At 37.4% G+C, this 23,072-nt stretch overlaps 1 protein-coding gene and 1 long non-coding RNA gene across 4 annotated transcripts in view; one reads left to right on the forward strand and one right to left on the reverse strand.

Annotated features, from left to right (window-relative positions):
- Positions 1 to 18,837, forward strand: part of csnk1a1 (casein kinase 1, alpha 1) — a 48,709-nt gene extending 29,872 nt beyond the window's left edge. For all 3 annotated transcript variants that reach the window (XM_056270325.1, XM_056270327.1, XM_056270328.1), the window contains one exon: positions 17,303 to 18,837. In XM_056270325.1, the coding sequence (XP_056126300.1) occupies positions 17,303 to 17,310 (8 nt within the window). In that variant the 3' untranslated portion in view covers positions 17,311 to 18,837. The remainder of the gene's footprint in view (positions 1 to 17,302) is intronic.
- On the reverse strand, positions 133 to 366 carry LOC130103969 (uncharacterized). Its single transcript, XR_008809419.1, has 2 exons — positions 312 to 366; positions 133 to 226 (listed from the first exon to the last, which is right to left on the reverse strand). It is a non-coding gene; the product is annotated as an uncharacterized LOC130103969 (long non-coding RNA).
- Positions 18,838 to 23,072: the final 4,235 nt, after the last annotated feature.

The following is a 23,072-nucleotide window of genomic DNA, read 5'->3' on the forward strand; positions in this document are numbered from 1 at the left end:
ATATTATTCTGTTTGATTTTGTGCTCTATTTGCCTGAGGCAAAAGCACATTGATTTTTAGAAGCAGACCACAGTTGAGAGTGCTGCGCTGGAAACATTTCAGTATACGTCAAAGGTCTGTTTTTTGTTTGGGGTTGTATATGTACATGATTTGAAACTCCTTGTGAGGTTAGCAATTACACTTTCAAATCAAAGCTTATTTTCTCAGGCAGTTAAGTGCACATTAACTTAAAGGGATAGGTCACCCTAAATTGAAAATTATTTACTCACTCTAGTGTAGTTCAAAACCTGTATGACTTTCTTCTGTGGGACATTTTTCAAAATATCTATAAGTTACGATATATTAAAAAACATAGCTAAATATTACACTCATATAGTAGGGGTGTAACGGTTCACAAAATTCACGGTTCGGTTCGGTTCGATACGATAGTGGTGTCACGGTTCGGTACATTTTCCATTACAGCAAAAAGAAAGAAATGCCAGAGAAATTTCCTATTAAAAGAAAAAATATTTTTAAATAAGTTTGAGTTTTCCTATATCTTGAAACTTTCAGGTTTATAAATGGGGGTAATCTTTGAAGGATGAACAAATAATGTTTTGGTCATCACATTAAAAATAACATTTAAATATAGGCCTATATATATATATATAATATTTAGATAATATTTGAGTTTTGAAGTGCTGGAAAAAGATGTGTGAAGTACTTGAAAGCATTTCACTATTCCAACCAAACTTCCATGGATACAGTTAGTGTTACTATATTAAATCCATGGTGAATGTTGCTGATCTGTGGACGTAAAGCCTATAACTAGATCATTCACGGCACAATGTTCCTGGTTTCCACGTCAGCGCTGTTTGATCTAATAGAGATCTACGGTTAATAACGGAGAACTTTGAATGCTTCTCACTAGATCTCGCAGAGATGTTATTACTTCAGTGGCGAATTCAAATGTTTTCTTCACTGGATCTCTTAGCGCTGTGTACGTGTGTAGTAACAGTGTCGCTTGATCAAGATCGGCTGCACAGATTTTGCTGGTCAGAAGTGATAAACGGTCCGTGAAGCACAATATAATGAGCAGCGCAGTTTCATTCCGCTTTCATTACTGCCATTTGATGTTGCGCAACGTTGTGGTGGTCGTGCCCTATGGTCGAGCCAGAGTGGATTTTGTCGGCAGGAAAAATGGTCCAAGGAATCGTTCGGTTTGAATGCGTACCGAACAGGAAGCCTTGTACCAAAACGGTTCAATACGAATACATGTACCATTACACCCCTATCATATAGATATTAGAGCTGCACGATTAAACATTAAAAGATTGCAATCTCGATTCAAACACCCTTGCTACGCTGTCTTATTCCGAAATGACAGTGATTCCGCTATCTCTGTTATGCCTGTTTCTAGGGTCGACCGATTATCGGCGCCGATATTAAGCATTTTTATGGTTATCGGACATTTTCAAAACCGATTTGCCGATAAAATAATTTTATTTTGAAATGCACTATATTTGGCTCTAACGCAGCCATATCTGTCGGAACTCACCACTCTGTAGACTAGACTAATGTCCCCGCCCATCTGATTTGTTGGGAGTCACGAGTCCGGCCAATCAACGCGGAAAGTTGAAGGCACTGAAAGTTTTGCACTTGCAGACTGGAGCTGCTTCACTGATCATCAGTTGTCTCTCAAAGTTAAGGCAGCAGCAGACTTTGCTGAACAAGCAATAAATTACTACACTGAAGTTGCAAAATACCTCAATATAATAGAGCCCTGTGATTTCCGCGATGCAGAAAATCCAGTCATAAAAACGGATTTTACTGTATAAAGCGGAATATCACGGAATTTGTCAACTTTGATGAATTAATAAAAAGCAGGTCAGTACAAATAAAATCGAATTTCAAACCGCAAAAAGACTATTTAAATATGAATCCTGCGTGTCTCTAAATCAATGGCGCAGACGCGCGATTTCATTTACCACACACACACACTGGAGCACGCGTGACGCTTGCGCTGTCTTCAGCCTCAGCCGCATCATTATATGAGGACATGATTGCATAAACATAATCTCCAGAGCCGCTTAGTCACTTCATGAGCTTTTTAATGCTTCAACTGAGAAAAGTTATCGTCATATCATGAACACACAGAAACTCAAAGATCTCCACGGCAACCTGTTAAAATAAAAGTTCGGTTTTTCATAGGGCCCTAAAAATTTAATTTTTGTTAAACTGTAAATAAATTGAATAAGTTTGATTTCAATTAATTAGAAATGCTTTTTGATTACTAAAATTTAATTTAAACATTAAAATAGTCTTTAAGTTTTACAAAATGTTTACAGAATGCTGCTGGGTGCTCCCTGCACTTTTTAAGTTATTATAATTATTATTATTACTATTAATAACAGTTCTCAGATTCAAAGATATGTTTAAAATCATTTAAAGTATTTGTCAAAATCCTTTGTTCTTAATTTTGACATTAATTTACATTTTTACACCAGACATATATCGGTTCAAAATATCGGTTATCTGTCTATTTGATCTGTAATAATCGGTATCGGCCCTGAAAATCACATATCAGTCGAGCCCTACCTGTTTCACATCGCAAGTGTCAGTGGAGCGTGAACAGCGCATATTTTGTCGCTGCCCATGGTAATGAATGAGAGGGTCGCCCATCACACTTCCATACCTGCCAACATGTACGCATTTTGCGTAGCGGGCACACATTTTGACCTCAAAGCAGGGTTCGTACAAGGTGCTTAAAGTGCTTGAAGTACTTGAATTTGACTTTTTGAAATTTAAGTCCTGGAAAACCCTTGAAAACAGCCATATTTTTGAAGAGGTACTTAAAGTGCTTGAATTATACCGAGCTTATGTAGTTCGGAAAAAATGCTCCGATACCAATTACCGATAGGCCTACCAGGCAGCGTGTGTATAGTAACGCATAGCTGTGGTGCGCGAGCTGATCATCAGAGAAAACCGCGCGCGCAGTGGATTGAGCGCGCAGCAGCAGACACGCGAGCTGGTCGAGCACATCTCTTTAAACAGACATCAGTGGAAGGTTTGTAGTTTAGTCGGATGTCAATGTAAAATAAAACAAGCATGTACTAGCTTATTATTAACATTAACTGACGAGAGACAGCGCAGTTCTGTTGAATGCTCTTGATTGCTAAATTGTTCACTCAGCACGTGTTATTTGGATGACAACTAAATCAAGTAAAGTAAAACATGACCTGTTACCTGATTTATGTATAACGAGTGATTCCCTACATTATTACTGGAAGTTTGCAGTCAATAAGTTTCATGAACGCAAACATCCAAAGCGCGCACCCGGAAACCAGCGTCTCAGCGCGCGGATCCTGAATTGAATTGTCTTTCACATCTTGTGCTTGTGCTGAGGAATTCACACAAAATGATGTAAAAATGCCCATATTTGCGAGTATCCTAGTAAACAAAGTCAGGTATATCAAGTGAACGTAGCCATGCGGTCCGTGCGTTCGGTCTTAAAGGGGCAGCACTTCAATAAACCCACTGCTGTTTTAATGTTAATCAAACAATGAATGGACAAATTACTCACTGCTCTTGACTAAATAGTCTACCCTTTTCAACTTTCAAAAGATCCATCTATATTTAATTTATACAGTAATTTGTAGCCTTTCTTTGTTCTGTTGTATTTATTTGTAAGTTGATTATTCATTCTTATTTTGTTGCTGACTGCTTAGCTTTTAATAATGTTTTAAATTCACATTAATTAGGCTGGCAGTTTTTATTGTATCAAAATTGGATTCAATAATTTATATTTCACTGGTGTCTAAACTAGGGATGGCCCGATACCATTTTTTTTCAAACCGATACGAGTACGAGTATTTACATTTGTGTACTTGCCGATACCGAGTACCGATACCGATATTTCTACCGCAAAAGTAATAGGCTCCCAGAAAAGAAGACGACTATTTTAGAACACAGGTTAGAAGACTGTTTTTATTTTCTTCTCTGCTTGTTTTAACAAGTCTAAAAATAAATAAAAATTAGTAAAATAATAAATGTATTTACACACAAACCACTGTTAATTTAACATAAAAGCAAGCAGGCTACTGCGTGTATGGTCTGGCATGACTGAATGCGCGCAAAGTGCGCTCCCTTAATAAATCCTAAAAGCTGACAGTTCATCGCGATCTCACACATCTCTGTTATTATCAATGAAGCTGACTGCACAATCAATCTTTCATAATATCCACACTTTGTTTGTTATAATTAGAGGATTTGCCAGCATACAGAATTCAGCACTGAACAAAAAAGTCCGTTTTGAGCGGTGAGGGGAGTCTATCTTAAATGCTTCTGATTGGCCATTTCGTTCCAGAAATCAACACATATGTCTGTGATTGGCTACATCGCTCAACGCTGTAACCATGTTATGAATAGAAACTCTGTCCTGTAAATCGTTTTTGTTGTAGTTGTTCTTGTTGCTTTTCTGCAAGAGATGAATAAAAATCTTTTAGTTTTTATGTTTTATTCATAGATATTTCTAGTTTGCGGGAGTCCCGCGAATCGTTTTATTCTCCCGTAACCCGCACACACAGAGTGAGTGCATTACCGCCCGCGCGCGCGCTCGGCCATCAGATCTATGATGCGTCTTCAGATGTTTAATTAGATTGCTGGTGTTAAACGATGTACTTTCTTTCCCTCCTCTCGACACCTTAGCTGAACATAACTCACAGTCTGCCTTGCTGTTGTCATCATCCCTTATCTTGAAATGAGCCCAAACCGCCGACATTATACTTTCCTATGCCTCAGTTCACCTCGACAAAGCACTCGCGGCGGCCAGTTTCGTTTTGCAAAATGTACGTGGTATCGGCGAATTTTTATGAGTACGAGTACGAGTATATTAGGACAGTATCGGCCCGATCCCCGATGCCAGTATCGGTATCGGGCCATCCCTAGTCTAAACATTTGTACCACTGACCCAATTCTCAGCACTGACATTTCTGGAGCTGCTCTAGTCTAAATATGTGCTGTGCTATTCAATGAAATATAAAATATGATAGAGCAGTAGAATGTACAGTAACAAAAGCTCATACAATGCATTTTAGCAGGCTTATTTAAGCATGCAAATAATTGAAAGAAATATATATTTGATGAACAAATTAAGCCAACTAATATGATTACTAATACATTTAAAAATTACAAATGCAGTGAAAATTCAGGGATCGGTTACAGTATCGGTATCTAGTTCTGCAAAAAGTGGTATCGGTCCATCCCTAATTCAAAATATTGTGATTATTTTTTTTGTTGTTGTTGAAAAAATACAATTGTTTCACGCTAAATCAACGCTGCAGCCCGTCTGAGATATAGAGCTATTTCTCATGGCTATGAGCATATGGGGGGGGGGGGGGGGCATTGAATATCCTTTCAATGGTTAAGGCGATTTCCTATGCCTGACAGCGCTGGTCAATGGATTCACCTCTCTGAATTGAAACATCAATAAGTACAAATAATAATCAAGATATTGTTTGATAAGTGCCGATTGAAGTCCTTGAAATCCAAAAAAGTAGTGCTTGAAAAGTCCTTGAAAGTCCTGGAATTTCATTTGACAGAGTCTGTACGAACCCTGTCAAAGTACGCTGGTACGATTTGTCACTCTAAACTACGCAAAAACCTGGTGACGCCTCTTTGCACGCGCAGTCCTCAAATCAAGCAACAGCAAAAGAAGAAGAGTTCGACCAATCATAGCGCTGGGTTCATTCCCCACATTGCAAGCGGAGATGATTGACAGATGCGTAATTAAAAAGAGACTGAAAATCGACACCAATAAAGAATCCCTCTCGATCCACGCTCCACTCCCACGCGCCCGTGGTCTGACTGATTTAAGCAAGGACAGTCGGCCTACAGTCACGGTACTTCTAACTCCTGAAGGTAAACGGGCTGGGGTGGATGTGGAAAGTTGAAATATTGTATTTGAGTTCATTTTAAAATGGATTGGTCATCAAACGGGACGGGAGTGATCGCATGGATTATTTAAAAAAATACTCCGTAATTCATTCATGGTAACTCAGATAAGAGGAAGACATTCAGCCATGCAAATGATAAAATACTCAAGTAATGTTGAACAATAAATCTTCGCCTTTTCAAGGCTTGGGCCCTAATAAAATTGAAATCGCTATGTCTTAGTGATTATGAAAGTGCTGTGATTTGTGGATAAGCGCGAATCCGGAGAAACAGGCGTTTATTTTTTCATTATCAGTGTTGAGAAACGTATCGCATGTGTTACGTTATGTATTATGTTAACTAAAGTACCGAATTATGTTACATATTTATTTTGTATGAAAACTAGCGAGTTAGTTGGTGAATTTGTGGATTAAAAATGACCGTTGTATGATAGCCTATCATGTATCAGTGCTGCGTGAGCTCTCTCACAAACACAGACTCGCGCACACAGAGAGAGAAGATATTTATAAAATAAAAATTGACAGGCAAAGTTCTTGCTTGTGTTTTTTTATGTCAAAATGTCAAAGCTTTTTGTAATTTCCATTCGTGTTTTTAAAATTCGTTAATGACGGACGCTTTACTGTTAACAGCCCTCATTATATTATGTCGGATTCGTCTTATTCGAAAACTTATATTATTGGTCATGTGACAGGACTCCTGTCTATGCGCGCGGTTGTACTCATAAAATTTCTTCTAGGTTGGCAGGTATGCACTTCTGATGTGAACGGTCTCATTCATTGATATGGACAGTAACAAAACAAGTGCTGTTCGCGCTCTGCTGATACTTGCGATATGTAACTGTTTAAACCAAAGACTTAAGGTACTTGAGTTAACCCTTTCAAAGTACGATGCAACATTCAAATCTGCGTTCGCGCTGCCGCTTATCCAGAGAGAGCAGCTGCCATGTAAATGTACAGCATGATACAGCTTCACAAAACAGTCTTTTCAATCACATGCACATTAATAAAATGTTTAACGCATAAATAACAATAGTTTCATTTCATTAGTTATTCAGCTGCAAAAATAGAGAATAAAAATGTTTGCCATAACTTTTTGGAATAGATAAGAATCTGAATAGCTAATATAAAAGTGATACCCAACCCTTCAATGTTTTTTGTTCCCAACATTTTTCAAAATTATTATTTTTTTGCAGAAGAAAATCATACATGTTTGGAAGCACATAAATTAACCCCCTGGGGTCGGCTATCGCGCCGGCGCGATAGGCAGACTTTTTTTCTTATCAGTGCAAAAGAGACTCAAAATACTCTGTTGATTTTAATCTTACATGTAAGTGTTATACATCAGTCGATCCTGTTTAGTGTATATTATTTTTCTGTATACTCACAATAAAAACAAAGTGTTGTGCTTTTTGTCAAATGAAGAAAAATAAACATGATGCGAGTTTTGCCTTCTCTCTGTCAGTGCAGTCCATTCTGAAACGCGTCCGAAAAATTAACTCTAACTCTGCAAATACTTGTCACACAGGCACGAGAGATTTTTCTTTATGAAGCTTGAATTCTCTTCTTTTCAATGAAGTAATTTATATAAAAAACAAATATTCTCAGTTTATGTAATCTGTATGAAAAGAGAGTGCTGTCAGAATTTTTTTCCCCAGCTCATTACACTTCATTACGCGTTAATCTGACACGCCCACGGAGAACGCGCGCTATTCAAACGCAAATGTAGAGGAAAGCCATGACAACGCCCACATCAGCTGTTCCACCGCGGCGGTAAAATGTGGGGTGTATTTGCTACCTTTTACCGCTAAGAGGCGCTACAATCATAGACTCTGAAAAGTGTTCGTTTATTCTCTCTAATGCGTAATCTGCTGCTCATTCAGAGCGATTGAAAGCTGGTAGCAGATGAATTCAACAAGTGAAACGTAGTTAAAATAATTCATTACCACAATACTGAAATTAGGCTGAAATACTGAAATGAAATTGAATAAATAATGAAAACATAAAACATTGCAATAAAAACATTTAGGCTACATCAATGAAGCTTTACAAAAGCATAAGACTTTAACTCTAACAGCGTACAAACGGTGGCTCAGTGATCAACGCATCAACACGAGCTTCAGGGAGCTTCAATCGACCCGAGATCGAATCTCAATGTGGCATACATGTTGTTAACCGATGTTGGCCAACAGCGTTTATATTTTACCTTCTTGATGCTTAAATAGCTAACTGTTTATAACTGTTTACTTATTTAAAGTCAAGAGTTTTGTTTAATTATCATTACAACATAAATTTGCTACATTCCAGTAGAACCGCAGCCGCTGCACAAAGGACACAAACTGATGAAGGAAGATTGTCAGCCGATTGCATCAGAAAATGAAAATGAAGAAGCTCGTCTTTAGTCTGCTAAATTATTGTGTAATGTAAAAGAACACTAAAATTACTTAAGTTTGAAACCAAGTTCGAACATTTCAAGGTTTAAATAAAGTGTTTTTTTTAATTTAAAACAGGGTTGCATCGGGTTTAGAGTTTATTTCTTTTGCGATGCAAAATAAGAAACACTAGGCTAATATTATTCTTGCGACATTTTAAATTTGTATTGCCAAATAAATGACATTAAACAATTAAAACAGTAGGCCTACAAAACGAAAATTGTCCAAAGCAACATAATTAAATTAAAACATGCGTTTTTCTTTGCCTCTCTCGCGCTGAATCTCTTTTTAACAAGTTTATTTAGTCTCCCTCGCTCTCCATATGAAAGAGGAACATTAACACCTAGGCCTATTGTCCTGCGCGCACAGCACTGAACTGTCCCCCAACCCCCCACAGGCTATCGGAGTCTGAGGCTGATTTAACACAAAGAGAAGTCGTAATTCACACTTAAATCGCTATTCTAGACAGTGTTGATAATGAAGGAATTAAATGATTTAAGTTACATGTAGCCTAGTGAAATTTCTGTCATAAAAGTTTATTACTAAATATTTCATTATTTCAATAATTGATGAAATAAAACTGGTTTGGGCCAGCTTTTTCCAAGCAAAACTAAATATAATCTGAAAAAACGCATGTTCATTTGTTGTCATGAACAAAATGTTCAACTTAATATTAAATTCTACAGGGATCTTTGGATCCTTTCAACCAGGCATGCAATTTGTGAATTAAGTTTTTATTATTTTTTTTATTATTCAAATAAATATCGAACCACGGTGCTTCGTGGTAATGCTGCTAAATTAAATAACATGTAGGCCTATAGAATAATTATGAACTTAAATGAAACAATATCGCAACATTTCGACAAATACATTATTTGATCTGTTTTTACATTTTAATTCAGGGCGATTTAGCCTGCTACATTTCATTAGAGCGAGATTTTCACCCTTGTCATTTTCTCATTGGGAAGCGCTTACATAGGCTACATGTTTGAGTAGATCCTCTGTACCTCTCGTTTTCATATGGATTACATAATCAGATAACATTTATTAGCCTGAATATTTAGACATTTAAAGGCATTAGACAGAGCCGATTTCTTATAGTGACTGAGCTGAAGTGGCTTTCGGTTCATTTTTGTGACGCGCAGTTCCCGGAGACAGAGACGACAGATAAACTTTTGTCGTTAGCAAAAGTTCGAATAAAACCCGATTTTAGAAAAATGCATAGGGCCACTCGGCGTGGTCTGCCAAAACACTTAATTATAAACTTCAATATTTCATTCAAAATAATCTCAAAACGCTTTGTGAAATTTTGAAAAGCCGTGCATGCATTAAGGCCACTTGAACTATGGACAACTGAAACGCTGGTTTTGATTTTATTGTTTATCGTTGTTTAAACGTGCTTGTTCTGTTGCATATCTCTATTTTATATTTGATATGGTCTATTGGTGAAGTAGCCTATAGCATTGATTACTGTGGAGGGAGGGGTGTGGGGATTCAAATAATTCAGCAGAAGCAGGGATGTTTAGACCAGAAGGAAATCCCCGTCCCCCTGGCAAATCACACTTTACTTAAAACCATGTTTTTAAAAACTCTAGGTTGTAGGGAATCAAAAAAAATAATAATAATAGGCCTAATAAAATATATATATATATATATTGGCTATATATATAAAATTATTTTTTTTACAGAACTGCTTTTGAAATTACGATTGGCCTCATACGATTGGTACAGATGCAAAGTCGTTCTGTTGGATACTATTGTTCCTTAGTGTAAAATGGAAATGCATGGTAATTTTATTTTATAAATATAAGCAAAAAACTGTATGGTGTACCAGAGTTTTAGAGCTACACAAATCTCTCTGCATTAATAAATATAAAATTTACAATAGACCATTTTTGTTCGGGATTTGAACCCGTGTCATCTTGATGATCGAACCGTAAGTTCTACCACTCGGCTATGAATTTTCTCACTGAGAAATGCCCAAACGTTTGTTTGTCATGAGCGAGAAAACGTTTTGTCGTTAGCCTGTGAGTGTAGGCCTACTTTAGCCTACATGAATAAAAGTAGACCTTTTACAGTTTTAAAAGATGATATCTTATCTGTATGACCAACAATTACGCAGTAAGTTCTTTTAGCTGTTATGAGAAAAATAAATTCAAATGAACGCGCCGCCGCGTTTGTCAAACTCTAATTCAACATGCCAGAATAAAGCCAGATTTTAGAATAATGCATAGCCACTCGGCGTGGTGTGCCAAAATACCCTAATTATAAACTTCAATATTTCATTCAAAACCATCTCAAAACGCTTTGTGACATTTTAAAAAGCCGTGAATGTATTAAGGCCACTGGAACCCGGATCGTAACTGCAACGCGCTGCATGTCTCAATACAGGAGCAGAAGCGCTGGTTCAGATTGTATTGTTTGTTGTTTAAACGTGCATGTTGCATATTTAAAAATATTTGTTTAAAAATAAATGTTTGTTGTAGGCTTATTTGCAAATTACCATAACTTGTAGAATTTCATCCTTACTGTTAATTGACATTAGCCCCACTTACGTTTTGATAAATGTCCCTTTGCGCCACCTGGCGGTCATTTCGCGAACGACTTTGAAATGCGACTGGTTTATTTTTATTGTATTGGTCTACTTTAAAAAATAATACTTTATAAGACATTTATGGAAAAAGACTATTTTCTTTTCAAGATTCTGTAGAATGGCCCATATAGCATTTGACTAGAATTTGTTTCCAGGTATGACTAAAAATGTGCTTTTGGCTTTCATTTATATTTTGATTGTTTGTATATATATATATATATATATATATATATATATATATATATATATATATATATATATATATATATATATATATATATATATATATATATATATATATATATATATATATATATATATATATATGTGTGTGTGTGTGTATATATATATATATATATATATATATATATTTAGGCTATATATATACAAGAAAGAATGCAATGACAATATATATATATATATATATTGTCCTTGCATTATTTCTTGTGTGACACCCCTGAATGAAAGGCTCATTATTATGTAGGGTCACTGTCTGAGAACCACTTAATATTCATGATAGGGGTTGGGCCGTTCCGCCCATCTGCATATTGCCTTGGCAAACAAAAAAATGTTTTTCACAATTTAAAACAATCTATTGGTTTATGTGAATGATTAGGAAGGATGATTTTCAGATCATTTTGAAGCCAGAACTCGAAGCGTCAACATCCATTTGTCAAAAGTCTTGTGGACACATATTTAGTATTTGTTTTGTGGTCTTATTTCAGCAGCTTTCATTTTAATTTTTTTCAATAACCACGCATAAACAATATTCTCTTAAAAATACAAACAATGTACATACAAGTTGCTCACAGATTATGGTAGCCCTGTTTGTGCTATATAGAGTGAATTTACACCTTTGCCATTAACATGTTTATAAATAACTGAAAAAAGCACAAATGTAAGGGCATCACAGAACATCCAAATGGCCCCAAAAACACCTCAGACCCCAGAGGGTTAAATGAATATTTGGATGGACTAACCCTTTAAATGGTATCCCTATTTTTGTACTGCTTAAGGCGTCTAGCATGTTGTTAGGAATATTGTCATGCCTCCTCCTTACATTTAGCTCTTGACATGAAGGATTCTTGAAAGGACAGCTGCTTTGCTCTGAGCTGCTTTTATTTAACTGGGGGTGGCTGATCGGTGGAGCAGCTGACAAGGTTTCTTCAGTCTGCTGTAGTAGCATATGAATGAGTGTAACAGCCATATCATTAGTGAAAGTCCTAACTGCCCCAAAATTACCCTCAGCACTAGGGGTGTAATGGTTCTCGAAAAAATAAAAAAATCGGACCGCACTGTTCTCTTCAGCACGCACTTGCACTGCGGTTAATCTCATATCTGATGGCGTATATAATATGGTTTGTTGAAAACGCGTAAAACAGTGTTCCGCTTTTGCATGTTTCTGTCGATGGATACACATTCTGGCGTCCCAATATGTTACAACAGCGCTGATCAAGAAAGTGTGGACAAGACAGTCACTCTTTGTAAACTGTTCAATGCGAGTGCTGTATGCCCTAATTTGACAAGTCATTTACGTCGCCATCTCCCGGGTGTTGATAGTGCATGAGCGCTGGTAAGACCTGAACAGCACACTTTGCAATTTGTTTAAAGCAAACTCCTTTGCGTGTGTTTTTAAGCCTTGCCAATGTAAACATTAAGAGCAAGTAGACGCGAAATGAGAACTTGCGCGCAAATATTAAGTTCTCTTTAAAGTCTTTCGCTTGAACGGACAAAAATTGTCAACATGCCCATCTTGGTGAGTATCCTAGCAAGCATAGTCGTTTATGTCTTAAAGGGACACTCCACCCATTTGCATTAAGCTTTCCATTGTTAGAAACCCAGTCATACTATTGAATGGTCGTGCAACACTTTCATATTTTCCCCTGAGACGAGAGAAATACGCTATTTACCTTTTTCACTTCCTCCTACAATGACGCAAAAATCGTCATTTTTCGGGGGATTTCTGTAAAGACTACAAGCACTAGTTCCCACCCTTTCAAACCCTCCCATAGGGGGTTGGACCTAATGCGCTAACAGAGCTATCACATATCAGTGGGTGGGACTTCACTTGCAGATACTGAAATCAATATCAGCCATCTTGTTTATAAGCTAAGCTAACAACCGCTGTGGAGATAGGAAGTTACGACAATGACGGAAGAAACTAAAGTAAACATGATATGGAAGAAGAGGATTTTGAAGCTGCTCGAATCCGCGGCTATCTTTACGAGCCGCAATACAGTGAAGAGCAGCTGAGGCTGATGGAGGAACAGGAGGCGGCTGTCTGTCGCGGACGAGGAGCCCGGACTGGCTCGAGCTGGGCGGACTGCTGGTGCCTGTGCTCTCGCTGTGCGCTACGGATACAGGTAGAGTCCGTCTGCTGCAGAGAATTTCAACGATGGCAATTTCTCCTGGACGAAATCTCTGAATCGGACGAGCACACGGACGTTTGTGTTGTGATGTGAACCATCCTAGTTTCGCACCGCATATGTTCTGACTGAACATCCAGGTATCATGCAATAATTCACCATATAGAAAGAAATACAAACAAGGAGTAATTCGCTAATGAGTTTGCCAATGTAACGGGGTTCACTTGTGGGAAGGAGGCAGGAACCGGCGAACATTAGGGGTGGGCGATATAGCCTTTAAAATTATATCACGATATTTCAAGAATATTTGCGATAATGATATTTATGACGATATAGAAAAATTATTATTATTTTTTTTCATTACGTTTATCTCGCCTAAATGTCTCGCCGACATGCAAATAAGTGGGCGTGGTTAACTCGCGACTGAAACACTGAAAATTGTAAAAAGAAACACGGAGAAAGCAGATCAAGAGGATCCACAAAGCAATTACATTTTCTAAAGGGTTGTTGTTAACGTGATATTTTCGGGGGGAAAGGCGCAGCAGTCACTAGAGCAGTGCAGCACCCAGGCGACAGATTAGAGGAGTGCACGCTCGCAACGGGGAAAACTGGACAACAGTTTATATATCAATATCGTAACGAATAGAAATAACCTTAAATAATGTATAGTTATCTTTCCGTCTCTTATGTATAGCTTTTAAACACGCAAACAGCTTGCTGCCCGTGGTAATGAACAACCTGCTTGTTAAAGTGAATGTATAATCCTGTAGCCTATCTGAGGCAAAATTACTAAATATGCATCGCGAGTTATATATTTCTAACTCCAAACAATTGGCCACCGAACCAGCTGATACAATCTTCCTTTGATTCGATCCGTGATTACAACTTGACATTCAAATTAACCGATCGCATTTTACTGATGCAGAAGACGCGCGCGTGCACACGCACTGAGGGAGCGCGGTGTTCACCGGGCTATGGTCAAATAGTGACGCAGTTACAAGGTGTGTATAATTTAAACTAGGCTACTTAGTCAACACTAACAGTAGCTGCTGTTCGGTTTTCAAACTACTGCTCTCCTTAGTCACTTTTGAACTTCTATTGATTAAAGCGCAGGGTGACGGGTTGCCAGGTATCACAAAAAGAGCAAAACAAGCCCCTTAAAAACGCAGTGTAGCCTATAAGCAGACATGGCAAAAATGTACCGGGGAACACATTTAAACATAACTAGTATTACTATCCTACAAAATTAAAAGGAAATAACTAATTTATCATGAATAGAATAGTTCAATATAAAATATTCAGATATTATAAACTGATTGATGAAGTAAAGCATAACATGAGATTGAAAAATTAAATTGCACCTATGAGTTGTATTTAATATCAATCAGTTGGGGGAAGTTCATCTAAAAGTTGATGAGTGTTTTGTTTATATTTAGCTATCTAAATAGTTTACAAAAGAAATAATTGACCAAATAAGAGAAACAGAAAACAATGTGAAGTACTTTTCATTTCTAAAGTATTTGGGTTTATTTATTATACAAAGCCCTTTTTGTCGATTTTTTTTTTTGAGAATAACTACATATATAAATAACTATATCGTGAAATATATCGTTACCGTGAAATAAAATTAGTCATACCGTGAAATAGAATTTTGGTCATACCGCCCACCCCTAACACGCGGATAGCTCAAAATGCGATAACACGCCACTTGACTTGAAAGTGGCGTGTATGTTTACGCAAAGTCATGATGTCATGTTGAGTATTCAGAAATACTATAGAAACTGAATAAAGTAATCACATGTAAAATAACAGTCTTTTAGTTCTGATTCCTGACTAAACAAAATACATAGACTATTAATTCTCATTCCTTACAATTAAAGCTATCTTTTGTTGTTTTGACGACAACATTAATGACAGACACATGTGGCTGCTGTCACTTTTACTGCTAGTGCACTGATCCATTGCTGTTTTCATTATACTGTCTTTCACACTGTCACATGCGTTTTTATACATAACCGACTGTGTTTACGAGTATACTTACCAAGACCGGAATTTTGACACAATTACTTTTGTTACTCGCGAGCTGTTTGTGAGGCGGCTTTACTGTATGTATGCACGCAGCAGTAGCCTACTGGATAGTTTAAAATCGCTTGAATGTTTAAACTGATAAGACTTAAGAAGATGTGAAAATTATAAACTTTAGTAGTGATGCACTGATGGCCCGATTGTGCAAGTGACAATTCAGTTATGTCCCGACTCCTAAACGCGAGAGTGTGGTATCGCCGCCTGCAGCGCTTGACTCTTGCCTTGTGCAACACATTTTGAGAGACGAGAAAGAGAAGACGCGTCAGCACCGCTGAACACACAAGCTGTTTTTGAAATTGCGTCTCGGAGAATTGTACTCGATTGTACAATTGTACCGTTGTACTCGACGGTGTGTTTTTGCTTGTTGTGTTTCCACCTAGCAGTAACAGTTTTTTTGTTGCATATTTTGCAAAATATTGTGCTTTGTTGGAGGTCTGACCTCTTGTAACCAAACCACTTCCATTTTATTGAAGTATCTCCCTTTTTATGACGTACTAAATTGTCATCGGAGGCTGACAGGCTGCTCTTACTCTCAGACAGGTGATGTTGTTGTGCGCGCTAGGGAACGTAAATGCGCCATACGTCATTGCGTCGCTATATCATTGATTTCGCGATATGACACTTTTTTATCATGTTAAAATTTATACCGGTATTATCGTGAACGGTATGATATGGCACACCCCTAGCGAACATTTAAACATTTTAATAGTAAAATAAACAAATACAAAACAAAAGTATAAGCCAGCTGGCCACACACAACAGAAACAAAACACAACATAAAATCAGGCCTGTTCCTTTTGTGCTTCCGCTCCTCCGTGAGCGATATGAGACCGCTGCGTCTCACAGGTGTCATTCATTATCACTCGCGCCGTCCTCTCACGTCCCTCACCCTCGCCCTGCTCGCCACAGCCAACTAACTAGACATTTTGTGTGAAATGAATTTCAAACTCGTTTGGCAGCTAGCCTTGTAGACGAAAGAGTGATTTCTCTGATGTTTGCGCTGTTCTGGATTAGTGGGAGTGGCTTGCGGAGCTGTGCAATGTGGTGCATTGTGGGAGTTGTTGTCTTACATACAAATGTGGCCTAAAGTTATTTTCTGTCTTTTCTCGGTCAAGAGGGCACCAAATTCAAAATTTCTTTTACATTTCGACTACATATATGACCCACTTTCAATAAAGATTAATGTTGAAATGGGTGGAGTGTCCCTTTAAGGGAACGGTCAAGAGAGACGACGCATGTGTACAGTATCAGTATATTGGGTCAGTGCATTGTCTTAAAGTGACAGCAGCCTGATGTTCCTGATGCCTGTTAATTTTAATGTTAATCAAACAACAAAAGACAAGGAAATCACTCACTTCTCTTGACTTGAATGGCTTTTATAACTTTAAGGATTATTTTTTAATTTATATTGTGAAATATGCAATGTTATTTTACATTTGATTGCTTTATTCAATTGTTAGACCTACCTGAAAAACCTGGAAAGCACGGTTTATTTTATTTGTATTTTGCATTCTGAACTGTATCAAAACCGTGACCCTAAACTGATACAAACTGAACCGTGAGTAGTTTGAATCGTTACACCCCTACCCTGCTACTCTTACGCAGTCCTTCAGACTTAACAATGAGTAAATAGTAAGTCCTGGACTATTGTAATGAAAGAGTTTATCCCCTTTGAGCCCCTGTGAGTTTGATGACATGAATGTTTTTCTGAGATGCTCTGCAGCAAGTCTCGACTTTACTGCAGAGAGGGACTGATGACTTTGCACTTTCTCTCTTCCAGGGCTGAATAATGCTTTGACTGGTTTGGCCGCATTGATTACAATAGCTCAACCCCATTGAGCTCTGATCTGCTAACTCTTAACCCTCTCCTCTATATCTATCTGTCTCCCTGTCTTGCAGGTTTCTAAGCATTAAGACAATGTAATGAAGCGGAGCAGAGCGGTCGTAGCAGGATTTGCCTTCCAATCACACCCCGGCATCTAGGATCAAATTCATCAGAACCTGCCAGGCACTGTGGGCAACCTTTTTCCTGTTAAAGAACTTTTGTTCCATATACTATATATGTAATCGGTATATATAGATAAGATGCTCCGCATATATCTATATATTGGTATGTATATACTATATCCACACAGAGAGCAGGCTTGGAGTTGGAAGCTGTAGCCTTTTCTATTGTCCTGTCCCTTAAGACTTTTCGCCCCCTCCTTCTTTGAAACGGAAAACTGTAGAAAATGGGGGATATCATTGTGCACATGCCAATATTTTCCCGAGTTTTCTCCGTCAGGAAAGCTGTTTGGGGGTCCTTCCTGAATTCTTGGTTGCCCATCAGAGCAGTTTTGGCCCCCTTTCCCTTCTCATCGTCCTCTTGTCACCAGAGTGTGGCACGAACCCAGACACTTCTGTCAGAATGGAGACATCGAAACATTTTCGTCCTTCAATATTTTTTTTCCTTTCCTCAAGCAAAGTGAAACATCTGAGATTAAATCTGTTTTGTTTTTGTTTCAAATGTATCCAAATAATTAAAAAGGCAAACATTGGGTTTTGTGTTTCTTTTCTAAAAAGTTAATTACGATTCTGCCTGCTGATATGTGCTAGAGAGCTTCTAATGTGAAGATTAAAAAACATTCTAGTGACTACTAGGTTTCTCTTTAGAGCACTGCATTAACTATATTGTACTTGGTATTCTGAAGTCTAAGAAAATAAAAGGATAAACTCCACAGAATCATATTCATTACAAATTAGGCATCACTCTGAACTAAACCTGTGTTAATTGCTTAGATGAAAATTGTATGCATCGATGATCTGGGTTTTTTTTTCTCTTTGGAAAATGTTAATGTTGATTGAGAAAGTGACCATTCGTACAATTAATTGCTATGGTAGGCTCAATGTTCTGTTTTTGAGAGAAAAATGTGCTCACTCCACCCTTCCCATTACCATTTTTATATGCATATATCCTTTTTTTTTTTTTTTTATCAGAAAAAAATTATGCTTTTTCAGTTTTATAGTTGTCTTTCCCTGTATTGAATTGATCATTTTGGGGAAAGGTTTTTTTTTTTTTTTTTTTTTTGCTGCTTCCTGTGGTGAAGCAAATCCTCTTGTAAAATATCTCTGGGACTTTCTCTCTGCAACAATTTTTCGCTGCTGTTTGGTAGCTGTCTTTTGCTTATTTTCTTTTTTTATTGCAAAGAAAATGTTGGAGGGTTTCTTTTCTAAATAATTTTGGGTTTTGTGAGGCAAGAGCAGTTTGATTATTTTCCTCAGCCTTTAGCCACGATAAATGCACACCAGTAACTTGGCTTTTTCTTTTTGTTGTTTTCCTTACCTCTAAACTGTCCCTCAGAACCAGCTTTAAGAACTTTATTGCTGGACATTCTATAAAAGTGTAATTTATTCCCTTTTAGCATGTCAGAATAAATTAAAATGACTTCTCAGAACTGCTGTCCCAGTCTCTGTACTTTAAATAGAATGCACATTACTCTGATTTACGGATAGATTTTCACCATCCCATTCCATTTGTTCAGGTATCTGTCTTAAAGTCTGCACAATTATTGTTGAAGTACCACACAAACAGGCGTCAAACATTTTTTCTTTTTGTTTCTGAAAGTGAAAATTACAATGAAATTGTTTAAAATTGATGAGGCCACAATGCTTTGTTCTAAAAAAAAAGAAAAAGTAAAGTGTTGAATGATTTTGTCTCAAGTATTGAAACGGACACCTTTGTGGAAATGATCTCAAGGTGTTGCTGTATTCCAGGAAAGCAGTTCTTGTTGGGGGTGACGGGTAGTTCTAGGTGCCCGTGGTGTTTTAAATATCCAGGATTTATATCTGTAAATATTAAAATGGCTTCAAATGGCAGGTGTGGAAATTGGTTAATATGCTTCTCAACAAACCACAGAAACAACCGCTTCAGTTAATTGTTTTCCTGAATCACGTGCGAGCATTTTTCTGTAATGTTACTAATTATAGAGAAGGTGTTTTATTTTATCTCAGCAGGGCAGCAGCATTGCCTGACTTGTTTCTTCAAACTGTAGTCATAACTTACCTGTTATTAAATTCTGTAAAGTGGTTTAAAATGTGCTGAGAATAAGTCTAGACTCGAATGCAGGCACTTGAGGAAAAAGAGGGGGGAAGGGACGGGGTTCAGATCAACACATGCACCAAACAGCTGCTGCTCACAGGGGAGGGAGGAGGAAGGCCCATAGAACAAACCTGTGAAACAAAAAATATATATATTTTTACTTTAATGTTACTATTTTAATGACCAAGTATGAACTTTTCCTCTGCAAATAACACTTTCTTTGTATAGCCTTTAGTGTATTATTTAAAGATGGCCTTCCCTTCAGTCATAAAGTATGAATGACTTGGCCACTAAAGGCTCTGCTCAGGGCCTCTCTTCCCTTTATGGAGGCGGAGTCCTGACAGAGTCACGTGACCGCAAACCGTACTGCTGGAGCTGTGTAATGTAACTTTTTATTTAGTCTATGAATGTAACCCATGCTACACTCTACCACTTAATCTCCATGTTTATTCCTCTGTTGCAATAAAAAAAAATTTAAAGTGTGAAAATCAAATGACATATTACAATGGGGTACAGAACAGCTATTACAATAGCCATTAGAATTGAGTTTGGCTAAGAAAATCATTTTATTGGTTTATTTCAAGTCATTTCTCTTTATTAACCATTGTATTGCTGCCTTAATGCTTATAGCCTATTCTTTATTTAGCCAACAGAAATTTCCCTACATTCGTATCAGCTCATTCATCTGTTTGAGCTACAAGATTCGAAGAAGAAATTTTAAATACAATGTCTGAATATAGATGAATTGCATCAGACTTAATCTCATCCAAGCAGCAGATTATCTCGGTGAACTACTTGATAAATCGGGAGTAGCCAGTCCATATACAGGGGAAAACACACCCTAATAATAAACAACCCGGATCGAGGATGATGACTTTAATGTCTGATAATGACGCAAGCTAAATCAATAAAACATTAATTTTATCCTGGATTGTTGATTTAATAAAAATGTTTCTCTCATTGTTTACACGTTCATGAGGGACAAATTACAGCATACCATTTAAATACATTTTACACACTAAATGTATAATTTGGGCTCATACAAACGCCCAACTGCGACAGTTCAGAATACTTTTTTAATGTGCTTATCCCATAAATGCTTCAGGCAACGACATGACACATGACACTAGTTCCTCCCTAGTCAAACACAAGCGCCTCCTTGTGGAATTAATAAGACACTGCATCGGTTTCGATGATCCGTTGTGTGACACAGGAAAATATCACATTTCTTTCTGTTGTTTGAGCGTCAGCTGGTGGACTGGGTTCAGTAATTGTATGCTTACTGTGATGAGTGAATGAAAGCCAATTCATTTGAAATATAAACGTCTTGTAACACAGCTATCCAACTGAGGGGATTGCATTGCAGGACTTTCACTGTATGGCCTATAATTAGTAGAAAGACGTGCTGTGGCAAAAAAAAAGAAAGAATTCAGAATACCAGAGCAAACAGTGTAATGTCCTTTTAGCTACTTCAGGCTATACAGTTTAGTTAATTCCTCGCACACAAATTAAACAAGAAACTGCAGTTTTGGCAGACAAATTGCTAATTTTATAACGAAGTATAAGGAAAAAGGTGTCCAAATGATTAATTCGCTTCTCATGAAACTGAAAAGTACAAGGCACCTTTACACATTCCAACACACCCAGCTCTGGAAATGCCCCCAGCATGTGGTGTCATTCACCGGTTCACACATTTCCGACACACCCTATCTTAAACTGGCATTTGCCTTGACGTTTCGCAATGCAAACTTAACAGGCTGAGAGCAGTTGTATTAATTCCACCAGAGCACAATGCTGAGTGATCGACTGAGTTATGTGAATTATTCATGCTAAAGCATTAGCCACTCCTCATTCATATGAAAGGCCCATATAGTCTATAGGCTAGCTTAATGGCCTTAACTATCAGGTTTGTAAATTTTTAGTTCATTTTGAATCGTTTATCAGTGTCGTATTCATATAACTACAGACAATTTGTTCCCAGAATATCCGCAAAGTGACTAGCGTGAGTATGACGGAGATGTAGGCCTAAAATAACTAAATGGTATAAAACCAGTTAAACAACACAGCTTGTAGAGCACTGATGTTGATTGTCGAATGTCTTGAGTGGGTGAGATGTATGACCTGTTTAAAAAATGAACCAACTAACCTACATAAGGCAATTATGTTTAGAACTTTATTTAATTGTCTTTGGAATGTTACAGATAGGCTAGATCATGTCCATAGAGTGTTGATTTGTTCATGAAATTTCAGCTACTATACTAAACTTTAAATAATGTTTCATTAACATAATGGAAACATTTTACTTACATTGAACGCTGGGTAAATATTGGACAGAACACATGCTGGGTTATTTTAACCCAGCTTGTTGGGTTTTATACAATAACCCATTTTTTTTATTTTTTTTTACATGCTGGGTCAGTCAACCTGTTGAAGGTTTTTCAAAATAAATAACGAAAATGCACTTTAAAATCTGTTATAATACAGGAGAAGAACAGTTTATATAGGCTACAGTATTTTTTATTCAATGGCAAGTCAATCTTTTGCAATCATAAAATACTCAAAAAGCATTTAGTACATGGTTTAGGACGTGACAGGAGCAGCAAGAGAAGCCAATGTGAATCTGTAGAGAGAAAACTGGTATCAGCTGACCCAATTCAAATGAAAAGTTAAATGTTTGAAAAGGTACATCAAAAACAGCTTTACCTTGTGCCATCTCGTCTATCAGACAATTAAACCCATCAAACGAATAGAGTGGTGCAGATATGACATCACTTTGTAGGCCAAAACTCGGAAGCGAAGTAGCATTTTAGCACTTCCGGTTCCATCGTCCCGAAGTCAACGGTACTCACTATGAGTGAGTACGAGGTGGCTAATATGTACGAATTGCCGTGAGATCGGGTTGGGTCTGTGGTGAACACAAGCTCAAGACACCACGTTTTGTTTTATTCAACAACATAAAATAAATCAGTATTACCCCAATCGTGATTTTTTAAGCTGTTACGTGTCTTGAAAAAGGGTTAGGTTGCTAACAAGTGGCTAAATGGGACTACAGGAGCTGTCGGGGACATTAAACGTCATCACGGCGAAAAGGTAAGCTCAGTCTGCTTTTACAGCCGGATTATGGTTGTAATTGTGCTCTTACAAACTATTCTAACTCAAACGTTCTGGGAAAGTGTTTTTAGATAAAAACTGAAAGAGTTGTCGGAAGCTTAGTTCCGCTAAGGAACTTCAAAATTCATAAAAAAATGTGTTAATTTGTTATAATTCTCTTGATGGAAAAAACGCGCAAGTATCATACACTTTTGTTGATCGCAGATCTTGCTTTTAGCGATAATTCAAAAGCCTATAGGAAAATCCTATTGGATTTTTGTGGAGGGAGCCAGCGGGATGCTAACTGCCGGTTGGCGTACAAAAATGCTGGATTATATTTTTTTAACACAAATGCTGGGTTAACCCAAATATATATATAACAGATTTTAAAGTGCCTTTTTATTATTTAAAATGAAAAACCTTCAATAAGTTGACTAACCCATTTGCTGGGATGTTTTTTTGACAGTGCTGGGTCAGTGCTGAGTCCAATATTTACCCAGT

The sequence above is a fragment of the Rhinichthys klamathensis genome, unplaced genomic scaffold, assembly GCF_029890125.1.
Source record: "Rhinichthys klamathensis goyatoka isolate OS25496 unplaced genomic scaffold, OSU_Roscu_1.1 h1tg000301l_1, whole genome shotgun sequence".
Classification (NCBI taxonomy): Eukaryota; Metazoa; Chordata; class Actinopteri; order Cypriniformes; family Leuciscidae; genus Rhinichthys; species Rhinichthys klamathensis.